Genomic DNA, 24,020 nt, shown 5'->3' on the forward strand with positions numbered 1-24,020 from the left:
GGGCCAGATTTAGAAAGCAATTGGGCCAGATCCGGCCCCTGGGCCTTAGTTTGCCTACCCATGTCTTATATTCACAGTAGGTATATTTTGTTACCTCAGAATTTTTTTTACCTCAGAATTTTCCTCGTGGAAAATACCGGTAGTTGCGCCTCCAAGTTCCTTAATTATGATTGACGGAAGAGATATGGGTGTTACTTATTTGTTAAGATTTCTTATCTGCCCTTTACCATATGATCCCAGAGTGGGTTGCAGTAACGTATACAGTTACAAAAACGAATAAAAATGGCGTCAACAGTGAGACTGTTCCAAAATTATGCTCTGTACTAGAGTGAGGAACTTTTCTCAGCCACGTAATCTCCTGGACATCTTTTTTTTGTGGGGGGGGAAGGGGATATGCAAGTGGTGGGCAGGGAAAGAAGCAACAGTGTGAGGCACTAAAAGTGTAAATTTCACCTTTGTACGGAAGGCTAGCTTCTCCACACACACACAATAACTTCCCACAAACAGCTCAGTGATCATGCAGTTTACGGATGCTCCCTCCCCCCAGATGTTTTACTTTAATTATTACTTTAATAATTTTGGATGGCTTCTGACAGTTTTTTGATTAATAATTCTATTTTTGTTTTGTAAACCATTTGAGGTTTTCACTATAATCGAGCATTCTGTACATTTCATTAAATAAAATAATAAATAAATCCAAAACAAAACGCAAGGCCCACAATCCCTGCACAAAAAAATCCCTAGCTTGTGTACATAAATAGTCTGCATGGGTGTTATTGGCCCAGAGATGGAAAGGAGACTAAGTCCCTACCAGAGAAGAATAGCAGATCAAGTTGATGGATTATGCCGAAAAGGCCAGAATGACCGGAAGAATCAGAAATCAGGAAGACCCAATTTTTTTTAATGAGGAATGGGGGAAATTTATAACGTATCTTAAAAAGCACTGTAAACAGTTAAAATCATTTGTAGGACTGGAATATCACTTGTAGCTTAATGATGAATATTGGACACAATGGAGATGTAAAAGATTTGGATTATTATAAAAGATGCAGGAGGAAATGATTAACAATAGGACCCACAAAGGGGAGGAGGGAAGTCCCAAGAGATTCCTTGGAATCTTGTTTTTATGTTGTTATGTTCAATATGTGACTGTAAAATTTTAACTTGAAAAAAACCAAATAAATAATTTAATAGTAGTAATAATAATCCCTAGCTTGCAAAGATGCCGGAGGCTACAAACTGTGTTATGAAAGGCGATTCTTTCTACTCCTTACATTTTTATTGCAAGCTCATTTTTTGAGATAGGCCTAATTTTACAGGCCGAGACTCGTGGGTATAGAAAAAAGCTGAATGTTGGAAGACTTGGGACGGAGGGGGCCGGGAGTCCTTCAGGTGCCAGACAGTTGACTGTGGAACTCCCTCCCACAAGAGGCAGTTATGGCCACCAACTTGGATGGCTGTAAAAGGATTAGGACTAGTGCTTCTGAATACCAATCGCTGGAAATCTCGGATGGGGAGTGGGCTCTTGTGGACAAATCCTGCTTGTGGGTTTTGTTGGCCACTGTGGGAACAGGAAACTGGACCAGATGGGCCATTGGACTGATCCTTCGGGCTCTTCCTACGATCTCAATATGGAAACAAGTAGGTAAGAAATCAAGCCAACAACATTTAAGAGCATTTTATAGACTCCTGTTCTCCCAGGCATTTGATGTCTGAAAGAAACTGTTCCCTGAAATTATTAGCCATGAGGATATCTGGCTCCTTATAAATGTTTTTAGCTCTACTTAGTGCTTATTATATATATTTTATTTGTGGTGTTCTGCTGGCCTGGGCTTCCGGTGGTGGTGGTGGTTTTACAGGGTGGGAGGGAGAGGCACAGAACTGCAAACATTGTACTAGATAATATTTATTTTAACAAGTTTACACACTGCAGCGCTTTAGATATCAACTTGTCTGAGCTACTTTCTTGGTGACTCTATTATGCCAACATTCCTAAATCCATTAAAGCGAAACTGAATCGAGAAAAAAAGTTAAAAGCATAACTGAAAATTAAAAACAGCTTTTAAAAAAGCAGAGAACTACCAGGAACATTAAAAAAAAGATAACGAAGGAAAAACATGGGGTTTTTTTGTCTCCTGAAGCTGTATAGATTTCTTAATGGTCAGATGATGCAGTGATACCACCACAAACAAGGCCCTGCTCCTCACATCCAGGCTGTGACAGTACTTTTGAGCTGAAGTTCATTTGAGGTTCTTGTTGGAAGAGACATGACGATAAATATTAAAAGCAGGCGTTTCACAGGGCCAAAGCTCAGTGGTAGAGCTATATAGTGTGTGCACAAGTAGGTCCAATCCTCAGCATCTTCAGGCAGGGCTTGGAAAGAGCCCTGCCCGAAACCAGCTTCCTGTGTTCTTACGTGGTTGAGCATCTGCCAAGCTCAATCCTCTATTATCTCTCCAGGGAGGGGCTGAAGCCCTAGAAAACCTCTGCCTGACACCACTGATGAGCTAAATGGGCCAAATATCTGATTCAGTATGATACAGCTTCTTATACAGTGGTGCCCCGCTAGACGAATGCCTCGCTAGACGAAAAACTCGCTAGACGAAGGCATTCGTCTAGCGGGAGGCTGCCCCGCAAGACAATTTTTTTTTTTGTCTAGCGAAAACTGCGGTTACATTGCTGCTTCGCTAGACGAAAAACCCGCTAGACGAAAATACTCGCAGAACCAATTATTTTCGTCTAGCGGGGCACCACTGTATTCCTCTTGCATTTATATGATTCTGCTCATGTCCTCTGGAGGCTTCTATCAGTAAGGAGAGGTGATCGCCAGTACTTTTCCCCACAGCTCAGACATTCCTCAAGATTCCCCCAACTAGCTATATATGGAGTTGTGTGGAGAAGCGAGCTGCAAAAGCAAACATTTTCCACCCGCGTGAGCACATCTATTGCTCCTGCCTCACGTGGATAATCTGATGTCTACGAAGGTGATCACTCCGGCCAAACTTCTTCCCACACTCCAGACATTTATACAATTTCTCCCTTGCGTGAACCGCTTGATGGAAAGCAAGGTCTGAGCTTGCGCCGCAACTTCCTCTGCACTCGTACTGTTCCTCGCCAGCATTAATTATGTGACGGTTAACAAGATACGATTTGCAAGATAGACTCTTGTCACACGCTGAGCAACTGTACATTTCCTCTCCTGGGTGTAAGCCTTGATGCAAAATCAGGGAGTCATTCTGACTCAAGCTCTTTCCGCACATGAAGCACTTGCGCAGCTTTTCCAGCGGGTGGATTCTTTGATAGGAAGACAGATTTGCGTTCTGGCAGAAGCTTTCGTCGAAGTCTGCACACGGATACAGTTTCTCTCCAGCATGCATGCGTTGATGTGCAGTAAAAAGCCGGCTCCACCTAAATCTCTTTCCGCACTCCAAGCATTTGTACGGTTTCTCCCCCGTGTGAATTCTCTGATGTGCAATTAGGGACTTGTCCCAGCTGAAGCTCTTTCCGCACTCCAGGCATTTGTATGGCTTCTCCCCTGTGTGGTTTCTCTGGTGACAAGTGAGACTTGCGCTGTGACGGAAGCTCCTTCCGCAGACGGCGCATTTATATGGTCTCTCCTCCGCGTGGATTCTCTGGTGGGAAGTAAGGGAGTCGCACCGGCTGAAGCTCTTGCCACACTCCAAACATTTATATGGTTTCTCCCCTGTGTGGATTCTCTGGTGAGAAGTAAGGCTTGCACTGTGGCCGAACCTTTTCCCACAAACTGAGCACGCGTACGGTTTCTCTCCGGTGTGAATTCTCTGGTGCGAAGCAAGGTTGTCGTGCCTGTTGAAGCTCTTTCCACATTGTGGGCACTTGTAAGGCTTTTCTCCCGTGTGAGTTCTCTGGTGCAGATTAAATGCTGACTGGCAACTGAAGGCTTTTCCACACTCGGCACACTTGATACCTTTCTTTCCTCTGCACGTTGTGTGTTGTTTTGGGGCGTCACCATACTGACAAGCAGCAGATTTCTCCCCCTGCGTCTGAGTTTGTTTCTCCTCCTGCTTCTTTGCTCCATCTCGACCCTCCAAGTTCTCCCCACAAGACTGACCCTTGGCTGTTTCCAACGACACGTCCAACTCTGCTCCCTCGTTCTCACTCTCCCAGACGTAACCTGCTGGAATATAAGGAGAAAACTGGATAAACCCTCTGATCAAGGGAAAAGCAGAACTGATTGTTGTAGGAGGACAAGTCTATCAGCTTCCCAGGATGAAGGTTAGGTTCTGCCTCCATGGACCGTGAAGGCAACGCTCTGCCTCCACTGTTGGAAGGCTCTGAACATCAGTTTCTGGAAACGGCAGGAGGGGAGAGGGCTCTTGTGTTCAGTTTCTTCTTGTGAGCTTCCACGGGCCACCCGGCTGGCCACTGTAAGAACAGGAGGCTGGACTCATAGAATATTAGAGTTGGAAGGGACCCAAGGGTCATCTAGTCCAACCCCCTTCAATGCAGGAATCTCAACTAAGGCATCCCCTGGCCTGATCCAAGAAGGCTATTCAGGGAATACCAGAGTATGAAAAGACAATTGTAATTTCTTATCTCTTTGTGGGGCCTTCCAAAGAGAGAGTAGGGAGGGAAGTAGCCTTCTTTTACACAGAGAAGCTTCCAGAACCCTCTTGAATTAATTAGAATAGGAAAGATCTCTACACATCAGATCAATACTTTCTGCACTAATAAATGCAAACTGACATCATCCACCACAGAAGCCCTGTTGCACAAGCAGAAGTCCACGCACAAGGCTTCTTCGTCTTATGGGTCTTGTTAGATGAATCCTGCCCAACATTACAAAGCATACAGAACAAGCCTTGCTCGTGCAGAACTGGCATGGCTTCTGTAAAGGCGAGACATGTCTCCCAGAGATGGATGTTACTTGTTGGGCAAATAGCACTGCTGAGGGGAGTTCATACCTTCAGCATCTCTAAATAAAGGCCAAAGGGATACTTACCTAAGGTGGTCACCATCCCAAGAATCTCCAGCATCACCTCCCTGTACAGAGCCCTCTGGTTGGGCTGCATCAGGGCCCATTCCTCCTCAGTGAAATAGAGGGCCACCTCCTCAAAAGTCACTGGTCCCTGGAAAGTAAAAAGAAATGTCCTTCCCTCATCAATATTCACAGGCAGGGTGTGAAAAGTGCTTCTCCCTCACTAATGATTTGAAGGGATTTTTGGACACCAGCTTAGAAACTTCAGCTGAAGGGCAGATATGATCAATAATATTTTTAAGACTGCAAACTTGAGGGGGAAAGCCTTATTGTTTTCATTGATCTGTAAGCTACTCAGAGATCCTTTTTTGGCTGAAGAGCAGGATAAATATATGCAGTCGTACCTTGGAAGTGGAAGGGAATCCATTCAGGGAGTCCGTCTGACTTCCAAAATGTTCGGAAACCAAAGCACGGCTTCCGATTGGCTGCAGGAAGCTCCTGCGGCCAATTGGAAGCCGCAGAAGCCCCGTCAGACATTCGGCTTCCAAAAGAACATTTGAAAACCGGAACTCTCACTTCCAGGTTTCGATTGTTCGGGAGCCGATTTGTTCAGGAGCCAAGCTGTTTGAGATCCAAGGTAAGACTGTACAGTGGTACCTCGGTTGTCAAACGTAATCCGTTCCAGAAGACCGTTCGGCTTCCGAAACGTTTGACAACCGAGGCGCAATGGGCTGCCAGCAAAGGAGAAATTTGGGGAGGAAACGCAGCAGAAGCTGTTCGACTTCCGAGGCACGTTTGAAAACGGAAGCATTTACTTCTGGATTTTCAGCATTTGAAAACCAAAATGTTCGGCTTCTGAGATGCTTGAAAACCGAGGTACCACTGTGTGTGTGTGTGTGTGTGTGTGTGTGTGTATCAATAAAGAGTATCCCTCCTACCTGAGGTGACTCCACAGCACCTGTCTCCATCCCAATGCAAAGGGGAGAGGATATGGAAAACATTTCGGATGCCATTCCACTACCTATGAGGGAAGATGAAAAGGGTCAAATTATTTGCAACTTTCACCTCAAAGGGAAACTTTCTCTCAAAGGAGAGTTGGGAGAAATGGTTCAGAAATGAGCAACGGAAATGATCAAGGGGGTTGGAGAAACTCCTTTATGAGGAAAGGTTACAACATTTGTGACTTTTTTATTTACAAGAAAAAGGATGAGTACATGTAGAAGGGAGGCAGAGACACACACAACAGAGGTACGTAAAATTATGCAGGGTGTGCATATTAAAGTAGGATTTCTTTCTTTCTTTATTACCGTATTTTTTGCTCCATAAGACGCACTTTTTTCCTCCTAAAAAGTAAGGGGAAATACCTGTGCGTCTTATGGAGCGAATGGTGGTCCCTGGAGCTGAATTGCCCAGGGGCCAAAAGCAGATTGTGCTTTTTATTTTACAAAGAGAAAACGGAGTGTTGAAAGGACCCGCTCAGCAGCTGATCAGCAAGAGATAGGGAGAGAGATAAGAGTCCCGGCTCCCTTTCAGCCCCGCCCTCCTTTGTTGAATGTGCTGCAGAGGGAGGTTGTTTGTTTCCCCAGGACATGTGACTGGCTGATTAGATTATCTGTCTGAAAACAGTAGAAATGGCTCCCTTTCCTTAGGATCTTTCAGAAATGTGAGTTAAACCCCATAAAAATGGGGCTTTTCCTCTTTGCTTTTCCCCTTTTGCAAAAGGAGCTTTGCTTTTCCCCCTTTGCAAAAAAAGCTGCAAAACCTTTAGCTGATCCTCAAAAAAAAAACAAAAAACCCTAGGGCTTTTCCCTTTGCAAAAAAAGCTGCAAAACTTTTAGCTGATTCTCAAAAAAGGCCTTTTGCCTTTGCAAAAACAGCAGCAAAACCTTTAGCTGATCCTCCAAAAAAAAAACCCCAAACCCCCAGGGCTTTTCCCTTTGCAAAAAAAGCTGCAAAACTTTTAGCTGATCCTCAAAAACAAAACAAAAAAACAAAACAAAACAGGGCTTTTAGAGGAGGAAAACCAGAAAAATATTTTTTTTTCTTGTTTCCTCCTCTAAAAATGAGGTGCGCCCTATGGTCCGGAGCGTCCTATGGAGCGAAAAATACGGTAAATTTGTATACCGCCCATATACTGACAGGTCTCAGGGCAGTTCACAGGATAAAATCACAATATAAAATCACAAAATACACAGTCAAAATAAAAACAACCGAATCACCACCACCACCCGACACTTTTTAAAAGGGCACTGGATGGGAATCAACCAAAGGCCTGGTTAAAGAGGAACGTTTTTGCCTGAATTCAAGCTCGTCCAGTGAAGTTGAAGGTTGGAAGATTCAGGACAAGACAAAAGGAAGGCCTTGTTCACACAGCGCATTATTAAACTATGGAACTCTCTTCCACAAGAGGCAGTGACGGCCACAAACTTGGATGGAGTTAGAATACGACTGGACAGATTCATAGAGGAGACGGCTATCAATGGCTACTTGCCACAACAGCTACATTCCACCTCCACCGCAGTGATGCTTCTGGGTCCAATTTGCTGGGAACTGCAGGAGGGCAGAAAGCTCTCGAACTCAGGTGCTGCTTGCAAGATTCCCAGAGGTGCCTGGTGGTTGGCCATTGTGACACTGCCTCCTGACTGGCTTCCTCCTCTCAATTCCGCCTTCCAATGGCTGGCTTTCTTGAGCACATAAAATTGATTAGGGTTGCCAACGTTGTTGTTTCCCCCCTGGCTTTGCTCCTGTGCAGTTAACATTCACCACCAGGTACCTGGCAATGTGGCCTCCCCACCCCGGCCCCCTTTCCATTTGTGGAAAAGCTTCGTTTTTGCCTTTCAGGAGTCTTTTGAAGGCGCAGGAGCAAAGAGAGAGATGAGCAGTAGCACACAGGAGCAGTGGGGGGGGGGAATTGGCAACCTTAATTTGCGCAGTATAAGGAAATGATTGCAGGTTATTAGTGAATAAGGTCCCCCCAACACAGGAAACGAGAAGCAGTTGTAGGCAGGGGGAGATAATTGATGGATGTTTACCTGCGGAGTGATTAACCTACCTGGATCTCTCAGTGCACGGAGCGCATCTCTTCAATGAGCTTAATAATTCGGTTAGGGGAAGAGATTGCGGGAGTCGTGCTTTCCCCAGCATGCGAAATTATTTGCCTTAATCTTGCATTTCCCTCCCTGCGGCCGCCTTCAGCATCTCTGCGAAAGGAAGAAGAAACTCACGTGGAACACTTTGCTTTTTTTTTTTCCTCTTTCAGATCTGCGGAAGAGGAAAAGGGCGCATTCCCCCTCTCTCTTGCCCCCTCCCCAAATCTCCTCCTCTTTGCAATCTTTCCTTCTGCTCTAGGAATGTGGGCTCAGATGCTGTTGCTGCTGTTAACCATTGAAGAACAAATAGAGACGGAGCTGCCTCTTCTTGGCATCTTTCAGAGAGAGAGGGGGGGCAGGAAAGGCGGGGCATTTCAGGTGTGTGTAAAATAGCTGAATGCCTCTCCATGAAAGAAGCAGTAACTCCTTGCTTATAGAAAGCTAGCATGCCAGGGAACAGGGGAAAACAAAACCTTTTTCCCCCTGGTCCCTGGAATTTAAATTTGTGGTAACTGCGAAAAGGGCAAATCCCATGCTAGGGGTTATTAGGAACCTAAGAATAACTCTACAGTCCATGAGGCAGACTGAGGCAGCCGCTTCAGGCAGTGGAAGCAAATACAAATACTAATACTAATCATTTATTTATTGTACCCCATCCATCTGACTGGGTTGTCCCAGCCACTCTGCACCTGGCTGATCCAACAGGATCATTCTTAGGTTCCTAATAACCCCTAGCATAGGATTTGCCCTCTTGGCAGTTGCCACAAATTCCAGGGGGAAAGGTTCTGTCCTCATCTGTTCCCTGACATGCTGGCTTTCTATAAGCCAGGATTTGCTGCTTCTTTCATAGAGAAGCATTCAGCTATTTCTCGCCGGCTCCCTAAGTCTCCTCCTCTCCCAAGCAACCTAAGAGTTCTTCGCCTTATCTGCCTGTGCTCCACCCTCTTCATCCCTTTGCAGATTCTGAGAGATCAAGGGGTGAGGAGCTGGTCAGAGCAGGAGGGGGAGACCCCCTAATTTATTCACCAGCCCGACTCATCTCTGCCTCTTGGCCCCTCTTCTCTCCAGCCTCCTTTTCTGCCTCTGATTCTGGACTGCTCTCTGCCACAAAATACTTTTAACACCAGCTTCCTTCACCCATTAATACCTTGGTTCATGAGGGGCACTTTTCCTCAGTTACCCACTCTCTAAGCCAGGGGGTCCTCAAACTTTTTAAACAGGGGGCCGGTTCACTGTCCCTCAGACACTGTTGGGGGGAGGGACACACAATATTTTGAAGAAAAAATATATGAACGAATTCCTACGCACATTGTGTGTTATAGCTAATGACTTGCCATTCGAACAATGTGGATTAGGAATTGGCTAAAATGCTAAATGGTAGGGAACGATGGAGTTTTCCAACTTGAGATATAGAAAGTGGAAACCGTGCCTTTTAAACTTGCTCACAAAGGACCTAGAGTTAGGTGGCAGAGGTAGCCAAGTTTGTCTATGACACAGGAACTTGCCAAACGGAGTGAATGCGCTGCAAAATAAGTAAGACAGCAAATGCAATTCAGTTTCCATGAGTGTCAAGTGATGTCTGTCTGCACTGAAAAGGCTCAATTTCCCTCGGTGTCCCAGTAGGTCAAGGAGCCTTCCTTCCCCAGCTGCAGGGCCCCCCAGGAGCCCCAATACTTGCCTATGAGAGCCCAGAAGAGGCTGCTCTGGAAGATGCCACTCTCCACAGCAGCTGCCTCTCTTCTGCCCAGCTCAGCTTGTCACGGTAGACCTCCAAAAGGCGCAGCGCTCGCTGGGTGTCTGCAAAAGGGGCACCGTTGCTGCAGGAGGCCCTTCTCTGCCCCACCTAGACCTCAGCCTGGCTCTTCCCGCACAGGTGGCTGCTGCGCCCAGGGACGCCCTCGCTGCCTTGCTCGGAATGCGCTCTGCATGCGCCCAGAGGCTCCCGGTAACGCCCAAGTGGGCATCCTGGAGGCAGCGGCGGTTTCTCCTCCTGCCCCGCGAAAGGGCAGCTTGGGGCCAGGCGGGACGGGGAAAACAATACAATATTTTAAAATGAAGACTGATTTTAATCAACATAAACTTATAAGTATTTCAATGGGAAGTACGGGCCTGCTAATTTACGTTGGTAAGGAGAGAATCATTCACTGACCGAATATGCCATTGTAGAGCTTATGAGTGCAAACTTAGGATTCCTTTTCCTATCTCCTAGCAGGGGTCAGCAAACTTTTTCAGCAGGGGGCCGGTCCACTGTCCCTCAGACCTTGTGGGGGGGGGCAGACTATATTTTTTTGGGGGGGATGAACGAATTAAATAGGACACATTCTACTTGTTGCATTGGCCAAAATGGCCTATCTTCTGAGTTACGCCAATAAAACTCAGAGACTTGAGGAGCTAGGAGTCCATTTTTATTATTGCAAAGCAATAAGGTTACAGTCGAATCTTTTCGCAAGCCTGCAACCCCGCCCAAAGGTCTGGGCAGGGGTATTTATAACATTTCAGACAAAGGATTTCAATTTAACCAATCATATTTCATTACCTCATTTTATTTTAGTACGCGTGTATGTTACCTAATTTAATATGCAAGCGCAATAAGCATTGCTAAGTAAACCTTGATCCTTGATGATGTTACATTTTGTTAGTGTGCAATGTATGGGAACCTGTATTAGACCTTTGTTCCATTTTTCAAGTTATGTTCTAGCTTATGAGTTGCTTCTTTGTGATTGACATATTAGCTGTATTTCTTTCCCTGTGAGGAAGGCCTCTTTGCCAAATTATCAGTTTCTTAAAGCAACAGGTTACCATAACTTCTCTATTAGAAGCATATTCGACGATATATAGGAATTCATGTTATCACATTCATTATGGCCTTTTGGGCCACTGCCACATACTCATGTAAAAACACGCTGATTCCTGGACCGTCCGTGGGCTGGATTTAGAAGGCGATTGGGCCGCATCCGGCCCCAGGGCCTTAGTTTGCCTACCCGTGTCTAGAGCGATCTTTTCCACTCTCCACAAATCGAAGAAAGAAGGCACCTGATTTTCACCTAGGGTCAATAAAAGCTAAAAACTAAATAATCACGGGCAGGCATTTCTCTCTCCCCCACCCCACCCCCCAAAAAAACTGCAAAATGTGGGAGCAGTAAGAATGGCAGTGAAAGGGTAAGTCGGGAAAGTGAAAGGAAAATAAGGGAGAGGGGCTTAGGAAGGGAGAAACTTGCAGGGGCTGGAAATAGACAGTTCCACCCCACCTCCCCCCCCCCACTCCGGCTTCGTTACCAGTAGTCAATAGGTTTTCCACACATATCAGCCAATCACCCATTCCCACCACCCTTCTGAGTAATACCCCCCCCCCGTCCTCACACTATATAGAAGGGTCTGGTGACTTCTGTTTCAGTGGATCTGAAGAAGTGTGCATGCACACGAAAGCTCATACCAAGAACAAACTTAGTTGGTCTCTAAGGCAGTGGTGTCAAGTATCCCGTATCGGCCAGGATTCTCCCATTTTTAATCGCGTTTCCCGCTGCTATCCCGGATGACTAAAAAAAACCGTATATTCCCAGGTTGTGTGAGAATGAAAGTGGATGGGATGCTTTGGGGCAGCGCCCCAAGAAACGTGCTTGTTTCGCTCCCCTCTGGCCATGAGCCTTGGAGGCCGGCCAAGCAATGCGCTGCCTGCCCGCCCCCCGTGGGGCGGGGCAAAGCACGCTGGCCAGGCCCGTGGGCATTTCCACCCAGCAGAGCCGGCCCCTCGTCTGGGCGGAGGTGGTGAAATGGAGGCGGGAGGGCAGGCCCACGGACGGGGCTGGCCTGGCGGAGCGACCTCAGCCAGGTAGAGCAAGCTTGGGAGCCTCATGCGCGCTGCTGTCGGGCGGGAGTGAGAGAGGCGATGCTCCATTCTGTGCGTCCTGCCGCTTTTGCGCCAAGGCGCGCCTTCCGCATGGGCATGGCTATGCGGGTGCTGAGGCTGAGCATGAGCGCCCGCCTGGGGCCCGAGGCTGTGGGGCTGTGCAGTGCAGCCGGCCGTTCGTTGCCTTGCTCGGCGTAACCTGTGCAGGGAGCGGTTCCGGCGATGCTGTCCCAGGACGGGGAAAAAGATCGGACAGAGCCGATGACAGAGAGACCGCCTTCCGCTCAGTTACCCGCTTCCCGCAACCAGGTCCGCTACACAACCTGCCTCTTCCCGATCCTTAGGTGCCGGGAAGTGGCGATTCGAATCCACGCTCGTGCCGTGGGGGGCGAGGTGGTGAGGTAGTGAAGCGCGCGTGATGTGAGTGGAAATCACCAGCAGCAAACGTGTATGCACGCACGGGGGGGCGTGGACGTGGATCGGCGCCCTTAGGTGATCAGACTTTGGACTGAAAGGGTTTTCCCCCCTCCCCCTGTTTAGATAGTTATGTGTATTACGTCACTTTCTTCAAAATGCCCTGCTGCACTTGCAGGCCTTCCGCTAAGTGGGGCTCTGGACTTCTGCCCCCGAAGTGCTGCCCCGACGGCATCGCTATTTGCGCTTGGGCGTAAAAAGAAGGAACTTTTGACGTTTTTTTCAGTCGCGGGAGCGCTCAAACTAGTCTTCTGAGGACGGGGACGTTGGCATTAAAATATATATTTTGCCGCGTTCCAGCTGCCCCGCCCACTTTTGCTTCTGGCTCCGCCCACCACTGCCATGTGACTATCCCTTATTTTCAAATCCGATAGTTGACAGCTATGCTCTAAGGTGCTACTGGGTTTTGTTTTGACTACGGCAGACCAACACAGCTACCTACTTGTAACTAGGGTCTTTGTACTAATTTTAGTCAATGCATTCAAATGGAAGAGGAACAGGAGCTTTGAGTTGAACAAATCCTCTAATTCCAATATTTCTATTGTTCTATTGTCTCTTCCTAGCGTTTCCTTATATTTCCCATTGCTGTTGAACACATGAAGGTGGCGCCTGCCGGTGGTTCAGAAACTTCAGCTGTTGCAGAATTTGGCAGCCAGGTTGCTCACCGGAGGAAGACCATGTAAGCATATTACACTGATCCTGGTCCAACTACACTGGAAATCAATTAGTTTCTGAGCCCAATTCAAAGTGCTGGTTTTGACCTATAAAACCTTCAACAGCTCAGGATCGCAATACCTCAAGGACTGCCCCAGATCATCCTCTAAGACACTTATTCAAGTGAGAGATGTGGAGGGTGACAAAACAAGATCGGGACTTTTCTACAGTGGGGCAAAGCCAAGGCGCCACTCTTTGAGCTGCGCATTTGGAGAGGCCACAGCCGGAGGGCGCAGCGCAGGCGGCCAACTTGCGCTCCCGCGCTCCGCCCGGCAGCCTAAGCAACACACCTGAGGAAGCAGCGGCAGAGGACTCCCCCTCCCCAGTCCCAGTCCCCCACCCCAAGGGACTCGTTGGGGGGTTGCAAAGCCCCCCGCCCGTGGCAGGCAGAGAGCTCGACGGCGGTTTCTGCCTAGCCAGCCCGGCTTTGCGCCCTAGAAGGCGGGGGCGATGCGACTAACATTGCCTGGTGAGGTCCGGCGGCGGCTCCGCTTGGCGCTGCCACGGAAGAACGTGCAACTGCCTTTTTCTCCGTGCAGCCCTTTTAAGCAGCCGCGTCCCTGCTGTGCGTGCTCGGGCTCCTAGACACCTCCAAGCCCCCTCACAGCACGTGCACCCATTGGCTCCTGAGACGGGGCCAGACGGCCGCGAGGGTCCCCACGTGATTCCCCACTCGGAGAGGAGTGTGGCGCCTGGATGCGGGTCCGGGGCAAGGGGGAATCCCGGCCTTGCTCCGGGGCGGAGAGAGACGCGCGCCCGCCGAAGCCAGTGCCAGAGTGCGGTCTGAGGCTGCGAGGGGAACCAGGAGCAAAGGAGGCAGTGGCAGGGAAACAGTCGCCGCTTCCTCGACCATTTTTCAAAAGAGGGCTTCCCCCCCACCCTCGCCCGCCACCCGCCGCCCCTGGCCTAGCCCGCAGCTGCCTACCTCGTCGTCGCCTCGACGCAGCAGCCAGCAGCAGCTCCACGCCAGCAGCAGCAGCCACACTTCCGGGACAGGCGCCAAGGAGGGAAACTGCTGCGCCTGCGCTGGCAGAAACGAGGCACAACGCATGAGCAAAGCAGCACAGCAGCAGTGCCCTCACCCTCCGGAGGGCCGTCAGAGCCAGTACAGCGCCCGCCACAGTATCCGCCCCAGAGCCGCGGCAAAGGTGTAAAAGAGCCACATGCGGCTCCGGAGCCACGGGTTGCAGACCCCTGCACCAGACCCTTAAATATTGTCAGGGAGTGGGGGGATATTACTCAGAAGGGTAGTGGGAATGGGTTATCAGCTGATAGGTGTGGAAAACCTGTTGACGACTGTTAATGGTTGCAATTGGTCTTACAGGGAAAGGCAAAGGGTGAGATGGCTAAAGACAGCTTTGTCATGTATAATGAGATAAGAATCCAATTTCTTTGTTCAGACCAGGTTTCTCCATGGTTTTAAGTCTGGTGATTAGTTGCAATTCAGCCACTTCTCTTTCCAGTCTATTTCTGAAATTCCTTTGTATTAAAGCAGCTACTTTGAGATCTTTTATAGAATGTCCTGGGAGATTGAAGTGTTCTCCTACTGGTTTCTCTGTCTTGTGATTCCTGATATCAGATTTATGTCCATTTATCCTTTGGCATAGGCTGAAGAAGTGTGCATGCATACGAAAACTCATACCAAGAACAAACTTAGTTGGTCTCTAAGGTGCTACTGGAAGGAATTCTTTCTTTTATTTTGTTTTGACTATGGCAGACCAACACGGCTACCTACCTGTAACAAACATACAAGTAAGTTTTTAGATTTCATTACCAATTAAATCTTTACAGTCCACCATGTTTTCCTCTATGAACATTCTCAATTTTGGGGCAGCAACTGCAAATCTCACAACCCACAGGGCTGCGAGAGCCCAGGGGTCAGAACACGGCCCAGGAGCAAAGAGCGAAACCGCTGTATAACAATGTCTCCAGCTCCCAGCCCCTCTAGACGGTCAGTTGATGGTATCAAAAGCCACTGAGAGAGCCAGAAGAACTAGGAAACAGCTCTCACCTTTGTCCCTAGCCCTCCGGAGATCATCGACCAGTGCGACCAAGGCAGTTTCAGTCCCATGATGAGGTCTGAATCCCGACTGGAAGGGATCCAAATGGTCCGCTTCTTCCAGGCATGCCTGGAATTGTTGAGCAACTACTTGCTCAATCAACTTGCCCAAGAATGGAAGATTTGAGACTGGGCGATAGTTGGCCATATTGGCCGCATCTAAAGATGGTTTTTTAAGAAGCGATTTGATAACCGCCTCTTTCATTGGGTTATCCGCCACTGGCGCTCTAGCTATCTCAGTGATTGTTTCATTGCCCTCAGATCCGTGGAAAACCATGGGGCTGTCCGGGCTCCAAGCAATTGGAGAGGGCGCCAAACTGTCAATTACCTGGTTAATTCCACATTCCAGCGGGGCACAAGGGATTCAGCTGAAAAGCCATCAACATGGGATAAAGCATCCCCTACCACTCTCTGGAAACCATTTGGATGCATTAAGTGGCAGGGGTGGACCATTAGAATTGGTCCCACCTCCCTACAGAGGGGAAGGGTCATGGAGAAGTCCAGTTGCACCAGGAAGTGATCTGAGCATGGCACTTCTCTTGTTTCACTTTTACTGTCAGATCACCAACATCCCTAGTGGAGAACACCAGGTCCAATGCATGAGTTGGGCTAGACTTATTCAGGGACAGCCCTATGGAGGCCATGCTTTCCACAAAGTCCCGAGCAGCCCCTTGTAAGGTTGTGTTGGCGTGGATATTTAAATTCCCCTAGGACAACCAAAGTAGGTGTTTCCAGGAGAACATCCACCACAACCTGAAGCAGCTCGGGCAGGGAATCTGTAGGGCTTTTGGTTTTAACTGGAAAAGCCTCAAAACCAGTTTAGCACTTGGAGTGGTGTCCAGCTACGCTTCTGGTGCGTTCTCCTGCTTCTCCATTGCTTTTACAGAGTTTTTTCAAACTTCTTACTTCTTCTTGCGCAATGATATGTGTGCCTTTCGTGCCAGCAATAAATTCCACAATGTCTGGATTGTTTCAAAGTAAGCAAGCTTTAAATACAAGCATATAAATCATGGACACTTTCCCAGAGACTCGGATGACTTCTCCAGCCTCTCCGGTCCGATCAAAAGCGAAAGTAAGACTGAACAGGGAATAAACGGTGCGTCACATAAATCACGAAGACATTGCATACAGCAGATACCCCGGATGTTGTGACACATTCTCTTCCCTGTGGGAGGGGCATACCGTTGAGCTTCATTAACCCTGAAAGCTCCAAACCTCACAGAATCCTTGATGCAGCAGGGAGGTTGGTACATCCAAAGGAATCCTGTACTGCCCCTATTGCCCAACTTCCAGAACATGCACTCAGAGAACTGGGTCTTCCCAGTAAGACACCTGGTGCAAACTAATGACTTCCTAAAAATCAATGCATCCCCCCCCCACACACACAAGGGGTTGCTATGTGTACGAGAAACCTGGTGGACAAGCAGTGGCAAGGACAGGCCCCACCTGCTTCATCCAACCAAGTCTCTGTTACACATGCCAGGTCAAGTCCTGTATCCACGATCAAGTCATGGATGGCAGTGGTCTTATGAATCATTGACCTGGCATTGCACAGCAGCACCTTCAGGTCATGTGGGTATCCCTTGCAGATTCCAGTATCTGTCTGATCAAGACCAGATCCAGAGGCAGGGATAGTCCGCAAATGACAATTAAACCTGCCTCCTCAGTAATGACATAGTCTGGTCTTAGCATAACTCCTTCTCCTGCCTGTGATCACTGAGATCGGTTGTCCCAGAGTATCCCTCCCTGTGGAACTTGCCCCAGCCATTTTGTTGGATGGGACCCTCCCCTTAAGAACAAAGTAACTTATTAAAATTAACAATAAAACAATAAAAACAAAAACAGTAAAAGTTACAAACATACCAAGATTAAACAAATTCCCAAACCTGACTAAATATCCATCCCACCCCCCACGCCATACAGAATTTAAAAAGGTAAAAAATAAAATTTCAAAACATTTTAAAAAGAACTCTGCATTGTTCTGAGTTCTCCTGGGCAGCAACAGCAGCAGTAGCAGCTGTCCTTATGAGGCCTGCCAGGCCCTACCCTGGGCCAGGTGGTGAGAGGCAGGAAAGGGGCCCTCAGGCACTCATAGCAGTTGAGTCCTCCTGGGCAGTTGATTATCCCCACCAGGTATCTTACATAACAAATCAATGATAAATTTGGTTCACAACAGAGAAAGAATATTGGTAGAGATCTACTTACAGCACAAAGATGCTGTTCTGCAAGAATTTTTATAATGTCCCTCTAAATATTCTGAGCTCAGTCTGAATACAAAACTCAGAAATGCTTGCCTAAATGAATAGATTGGTAAATCAAAGAGAAAATTCTCAAGTTCATGTCTTATTTTAATTAAATACCAATGTGGGGCAGTGTTCGAAATTAGCCATGCACCAGACACATTTTGCACCTGGCTGCTGGCGACTTATCACTAGACACCTGTTGCAACTGAAGCTCTTTCCACACTCCAAAAATGTATTGGTTTTTCCCCTGTACAAGTTCTTTCATGCACAGTAAAGAAATCACTTTAACTTAAGCTCTTTACACACATCAACTTTCATAGGGTTAGTCTCCTGAATGATTTCCGTTTCAGTGTATTTGAAGAAGTGTGCATGCACACGAAAGCTCATACCAAGAACAAACTTAGTTGGTCTCTAAGGTGCTACTGGAAGGAATTTTTTATTTTATTTTGTTCTCCTGAATGAGTTATCCGGTGTCGAGAAAGGTGGTTACTGCTGCGATAGCTCTTTCCACACTCCAAACATTTATATGGTTTGTCCCCTGTGTTAATTCTCTTATGGGCATGAAGGGTGCTAGGGTCACTGAAGCTTTTTCTACATTCCAAACATTTATACGGTTTCTCCCCTGTATGAGTTCTTTGATGCAAATTAAGAGAGGCACTCTGACTGAAGCTCTTTCCACACTCCCTGCATTTATATGGTTTTCCCCGTGTGAGTTCTTTTATGTTTAGTAAGGTTACTACTGTCACAGAAACTCTTTCCACAATCCCAGCATTTATAAGGTTTCTCCTTTGCATGGGTTCTTTGATGCACCTTAAGATAGGCACTGCGACTGAAGCTCTTTCCACACTCAATGCACTGTGGTTTTTCCGCTGTGTGAATTCTATGATGCTCATTAAGAGACCTGCTGCACTTGAAGCTTTCTCCACACTCAAAGCACTTATATGGCTTCTCCCCTGTGTGAATTCTCTTATGTGCATGAAGGGTGCTAGGGTCACTGAAGCTTTTTCTACATTCCAAACATTTATACGGTTTCTCTCCTGTATGAGTTATTTTATGCAAATTAAGAGAGGCACTCTGACTGAATCTCTTTCCACACTCCATGCATTTATATGGTTTTTCCCCTGTGTGAGTTCTTTGATGTTTAGTAAGGGTACTACCGTCACAGAAACTCTTTCCACAATCCCAGCATTTGTAAGATTTCTTCCCTGTATGAGTTATCTGATGTCTAGTAAAGTTGCCTTTGCGACTGAAGCTCTTTCCACACTCCATGCATTTATACGGTGTCTCCCCTGTATGAGTTATTTGATGCGAAGTCAGGTGGTGACTGTGAGCAAACCTCTTTCCACATTCCATGCATTTATAAGGTTTTTTACCGGAATGTACTATTTGATGTCTAGTAAGAGCTGAGTGACTACAGAATCTCTTTCCGCACATGGTACATTCATGTTTTTTCTCCACTCTGTTAATTTGATTTTCATCTACTTGAGAAGCACTGTGTTTATCCCTTGGTTTCACTGTCTCACTCGCCTCCTGTTTGTTGGCTCCATCTTGAAACCCCAATTTCCTTTCCTTCTCTTGTTCCTCAGCTCTTTCTGGCCAGACTTCTGATGGTTCCTCCTCCTCCAGGATCCCCCAAATATCTCCTGATGGAATAAAAATTTAAAAAATAAAGGTTGATGTAGCGGTTTCATTATCAAAACTCAAGGCCTGGCACTATGTTAAAGGAGTATTGGAGGGTGAAACATCACCCCAAAGACATTTTACATAAAAGGTGTCATACCTGGTTTTAACGAAGTACCACCATTTAATCAATAGTTATTCATATCAGAAAAGTTTTGGTGAGTAGTCCCTAAGATTAACCAAGCCATCAATAGCACAATTTAAACAAGTAGGCAAAAACATCAACAGACCCAGCCTGCCTATGGACCTGTGTGAGGCAGCAAAGAGGGACTGGCAGCAAAGCTCTGTGGGTCCTTTCTCCTCCCTCCGAGTCCAGAAAAGGACCCTCCCCCAACAACGGCAAGTCCACAAGAGGGCACACCCAGCTTTGACAGGATCTGAAAAGGATCTTTGCCAGTGGGTGGGTGGGTGGCTCTGCCCTTTGGAGGTGTGGTTGGGAGGGAGGGGGCACCACCCCACCCATTTTTCAGGGATATACGCCTTATGGATTTTGAGCCCCCACTGTGGGGGCAGCAGCGAGGCTGCCCCCTGCCCATTGATAATACTGCATCTCAACTCAGAGCGGTTTGAAATGTCTGGATCTGCAGAGCTTGTTGGAAAACCAAAATAAATAATAATAGGCAAACCAAATTGATGGACAATGCTGAAATGGCAAGATTAACTCAGAAGCTCAGAAATCAAGAGGAAAAAGACCTTTTTACAATTTATTTACAAGACCATTGTAAGCAGGTTAGAACATTAGCAGGATTTTAACCACGCTTGTAACTTGACGGAATGTATGCATAATTTGGGGACACAGGTGGCACTGTGATCTAAACCACAGAGCCTCTTGGGCTTGCTGATCAGAAGGTCGGAGGTTCGAATACCTGCGGCGGGGTGAGCTCCCGTTGCTCTGTCCCAGCTCCTGCCCACCTAGCAGTTCGAAAGCATATCAAAGTGCAAGTAGATAAATAGGTACCGCTCCAGCGAGAAGGTAAACGGCATTTCCGTGCGCTGCTCTGGTTTACCAAAAGCTGCTTAGTCACACTGGCCAGTAACGCGACATGAAAGCTGCAACCCCAGAGTCGGACACGACTGTGGGGATAGCTAGCAGATGGGACGACCAGTAATCCCGGAGTTCCTGCTCCCACTGCGTCGTGAAAGGGTCTGCTGCCTAAGATCTGAAGGTAGTAGTCGTGAGTTCTGAGAGTTGCTGAAGGTTTTCTGCAGGTATCTGGAGGTTCCGAAGATTCCGGAGGTCTCCGGAGTGAAAGATAGGCTAAGCTAGATAGCGGCCAAAACTTAGAAGGCCAAATAAAAGCTTTTTAAATACAATGAAATAAATGCTAAGAGACTGCAGTCAATGGTGAAGAATCTCTCAACTGCTCTGTGCGGCTGGTTTTGGTTTTGGTTTCTCTCTGGCTTGTCCGCACCGATGCTCTCTCTAGCTTGTCTCGCGCGTTCTCCACACACGCTACAGAGAGCGGAGGCTATTTACGGTATTAAGAAATCAAACATCGTCATAACATTTACATGAACCAATCACAACCTTGTCTCTATGCTAGTTTCTAGGCGGGAAACTATCTACAGACCCAGTTACAGGTGGGTAGCCGTGTTGGTCTGTCATAGTCAAAACAAAATCAAAATTTCTTTCCAGTAGCACCTTAGAGACCAACTGAGTTTGTTCCTGGTATGAGCTTTCGTGTGCATGCACACTTCTTCAGATTATATTCTTTTAAATAAAATAAAAGACCACAAAAATGAATAACAACAGTATTTATATATATATTTACAGCATATATAAAAATGCAACCAAACACCCAACATTAAAAAACATGTATATCCTATAGAGGCAACAAACAAACCAATACATCAATAGAAACCAATAACAACAATCTAGCTGTATCTGTCTCTCCTAGGAGGAATAACCAAGTATGCCACAAATGAGGATCCCCCACAGAAAAAATTCTTTTAGTATGCTTTCCCTACCATTCTCCACACTAGATTGCCACAGTGCATTATACTTCAGGCTGCTTTAGAAGACGGTTCAGAAACTACAGAGTGCTGACCGGTGCAAGATGCTCCGAGCATATGAAACCTTTTCTGGGTGACTGTCTTCTATTCAAGGTGCTGCTTTTGACCTACGCTGCTCAAGGACTGTTTCTCACGAATCCACCTAGAGCCTGCATTCATCATCTGAGCTCCTTCTCACAGTGCCCTCTCCAATTGAGGTGCAAAGAGAGGCAAAATGAGAATGCGTCTTTTAGTGCTGGCTCCCCACCTAAAGAATCGTCTCCCCCAGGGAGGCAACCCAGAAGCCATCACTGGCTAATTGTAGCAGAGAAGCAAGAATATTTATTTTCAGCCAGGCTTCTGGCTTTTGACTTGGGAGAAATACAGACATTGCAATGTCCTTTAGCGAGCTGATGGAAGTCACTCTAAGCCGCCGAGAAATCCATACCTATCATAACTATTAATGAAGGTGAAAAGGATCCTTACCCCGAGAGGTCACCGTCTCATAATCCTCCACCATGACTTCCTTGTACAGAGCTCTCTGTAGGGCCCAGTTGTCCTCAGTGAAATGCAAGGACACCTCCTCAAATCTCACTGATCCCTGGAAGGACAAAACAATTCTCTTCCTTAAAGACACTCCAAGGCAAGGTGTGAAAACCATCTCCCAACTCCCACGCCGAAGATAGATGGGGCAACTAGAGATTTTACCTTTTTTTTTTTTAATAAAACGTGAAAATCTGGATACCGGTAACTAAATTTAAGACTCAGGGAAATGAGTGTTTTGTCCCACCCCATACACCCTCCTTCCTTCCCTTTCTCAGGTGTGTAAAGACCAAACATGCTGCACAGCAGGCAAAATGGGAAGTGGAGAGGGAAGATGTTATTCAATGATGGCTTTATACATACTGGTTTCTAAATTGGTTTGTGAATTTTAGTTGTGTTCTTTCTAGCGACCATTTGATTACTGTGCCACTTGGGAGACCTTTTCGATCAGGTGTTTAGAAATCTTGAAAATAAGATAAAATTACTACCGCTGCAGATGGCCAGTTATATCCTATGGGGCCCACCTTTTTTAATGATGTATTTTTAGTACATACATTTTGCAGAGCAGCTGTGTTTAAAAATCTCCCCCCCTTTTAAATTCATTGCCCAGTTTATTTTTTATTTACATTATTACAGTTGTTACATCACTTTTCATACATCAAAATTAAACAATAGCTACAATAGCTTACACCACATTATCATTATTCCTTGTAGATATCTTTCATTATCCCTCCACTAAAACCCCCTCCGCACACCCCTCAGACTCCCATCCATCACCAATTTGACTTCCATCAATAAAAGCATTTTAATCTTACTCTTGCATTCCGCATTTCTCGTTATTTATTAAATCACTCATAACAATTATATATATTTTCCCATTTACTTCATATCTCTCAATCAAGGCATGATAGTATGCTAATTTTTGATGCTTTATCATATAATCGTCATAGCATTTCCATTCATCTTTTAACTCTTGTTTTGATTGATTCTTTATTGCGGCAGTTAGTTTTGCCTACATTGGCACCCAGTATGTTTCTGAATACAATTCAAAGTGTTGGTGCTGATCTTTAAAGCCCTGAACGGCCTCAGTCGAGTATACCTGAAGGAGTGTCACCACCCCCATCGTTCAGCTGAGGTCCAACTCTGAGGGCCTTCTGATGGTTCCCTCCCTGCGAAAAGTGAGGTTACAGGGAACCAGGCAGAGGGCTTTCTCAGTAGTGGCACCCGCCCTGTGGAACCAGCTCTCATCAGATGTCAAGGAGATAAACAACTATCTGACTTTCAGAAGACATCTGAAGGCAGCCCTGTTTAAGGAAGTTTTTTATGTCTGATGTTTTACTGCTTTTAATATTCTGTTGGGAGCTGCCCAGAGCGGGGTATGAATGAATGAATAAAATAATAATAATTCTTCTTGCTCCTCCCTGGCTGGCAGGAGACTCTCCTGACTCCCTGCTTACTCCCTGCCATTCCTCCCCATGCGGCCTTTGCTGGGCGATAGTTCTGGTTTCTCTAGAAAAGGCCGCGGGATGAGGCCAGCGAGCACCGTCGCTAAAGCCTCGCGCTTCCCCTCCCAGGAGAAGACGACATTTCCCCGTCGCCCCTTAGCTTCCTCACCCCCCCCCCCCCCGAGGGTCGTGGCTGCATCCCTTTTGCGCCTCTTCCTCCCGGCGTGCCCCTCCTTCTCGCCCCCCAATTCTGCCCCTGAATCGGCCGACTCCCCCCAGTTACCCGCCTCCAGGGAGGACAGCCGCCGCCATGCCCAGCCTCTCCCCGGGGAAGCGGAACAGGAAGCGGAAGCTCCTCCTCTCTCGCCAGTCTTCCCTTCCGCTCTAGGACTCGAAGCTCTGTCGCCTCTGTTAACCGCTTCGGAGCCGCGGGGCAGGGAGGGAGGGGAAGCGTCCGGCTGGTCTCCGGTTCTAAAGCAGTCATCTGAGGCCCAGTGGTGGCTCAAGTGGTGCTTTGTGAAATCCTCTCCCCAGGGAGGCTCGCCTGTCACCATGTTTAACTAGGCTTATGACCCTCAATCTGAAGGGCTTTTAATAATAACAATAATTTATTATTTATACCCCGCCGATCTGGCTTCTAAGTCACCTTGAATCGCTTTTGAGAGCAAAGTGACTAATTAATATGAATAATGATGGTGGTGATAATTAGAGATGTAAAATTTCCGAAAATTTGGAAGCCATGGCAAGCCCTTTTTCCGGGGGGGAATGGAAATTTTGGAAAAAGCACCAACAGCAAATAAAGCTAAAGTTAAGGTTTATTCTATCTCATTTTCTGAACAACTGCTATCATTTTCCATTTCTTCTTCCTCTTCCTCTTTGTCATTCTTCTCCTGGACTTGTAATAAACAGCTTTGGCGGGAAACAGAAAAAACCCCCCCCCCCCCATTTTTTCATTTTCCCCCTAGATCTTTCCATCT

The 24,020-nt window shown here is 46.9% G+C and overlaps 1 protein-coding gene and 1 pseudogene across 3 annotated transcripts; both read right to left on the bottom strand.

The window, feature by feature from the left end:
• Positions 1-2,821: 2,821 nt before the first annotated feature.
• LOC117042741 (zinc finger protein 501-like) lies at positions 2,822-8,197 on the bottom strand. Of its 3 annotated transcripts, none has more exons than XM_033142369.1 (4): positions 8,010-8,197; positions 5,896-5,978; positions 4,982-5,108; positions 2,822-4,153 (listed from the first exon to the last, which is right to left on the bottom strand). In XM_033142369.1, the coding sequence occupies exons 2-4, from the start codon at positions 5,968-5,970 to the stop codon at positions 2,943-2,945; spliced, it is 1,413 nt and encodes a 470-aa protein (XP_032998260.1). In that variant the 5' UTR covers positions 5,971-5,978; positions 8,010-8,197; the 3' UTR covers positions 2,822-2,942. The 3 variants fall into 3 exon arrangements, with proteins under 3 accessions (XP_032998260.1, XP_032998259.1, XP_032998261.1); XM_033142368.1 differs by having other exon boundaries at positions 2,825-4,156; XM_033142370.1 differs by lacking the exon at positions 5,896-5,978 and having other exon boundaries at positions 2,825-4,156; positions 8,010-8,056.
• Positions 8,198-17,169: 8,972 nt separating this feature from the next.
• Positions 17,170-23,377, bottom strand: LOC117042752 (annotated as a pseudogene).
• Between the last annotated feature and the right edge of the window lie 643 nt (positions 23,378-24,020).

Source organism: Lacerta agilis, chromosome 2 (assembly GCF_009819535.1).
Source record: "Lacerta agilis isolate rLacAgi1 chromosome 2, rLacAgi1.pri, whole genome shotgun sequence".
NCBI classification, from domain to species: Eukaryota; Metazoa; Chordata; class Lepidosauria; order Squamata; family Lacertidae; genus Lacerta; species Lacerta agilis.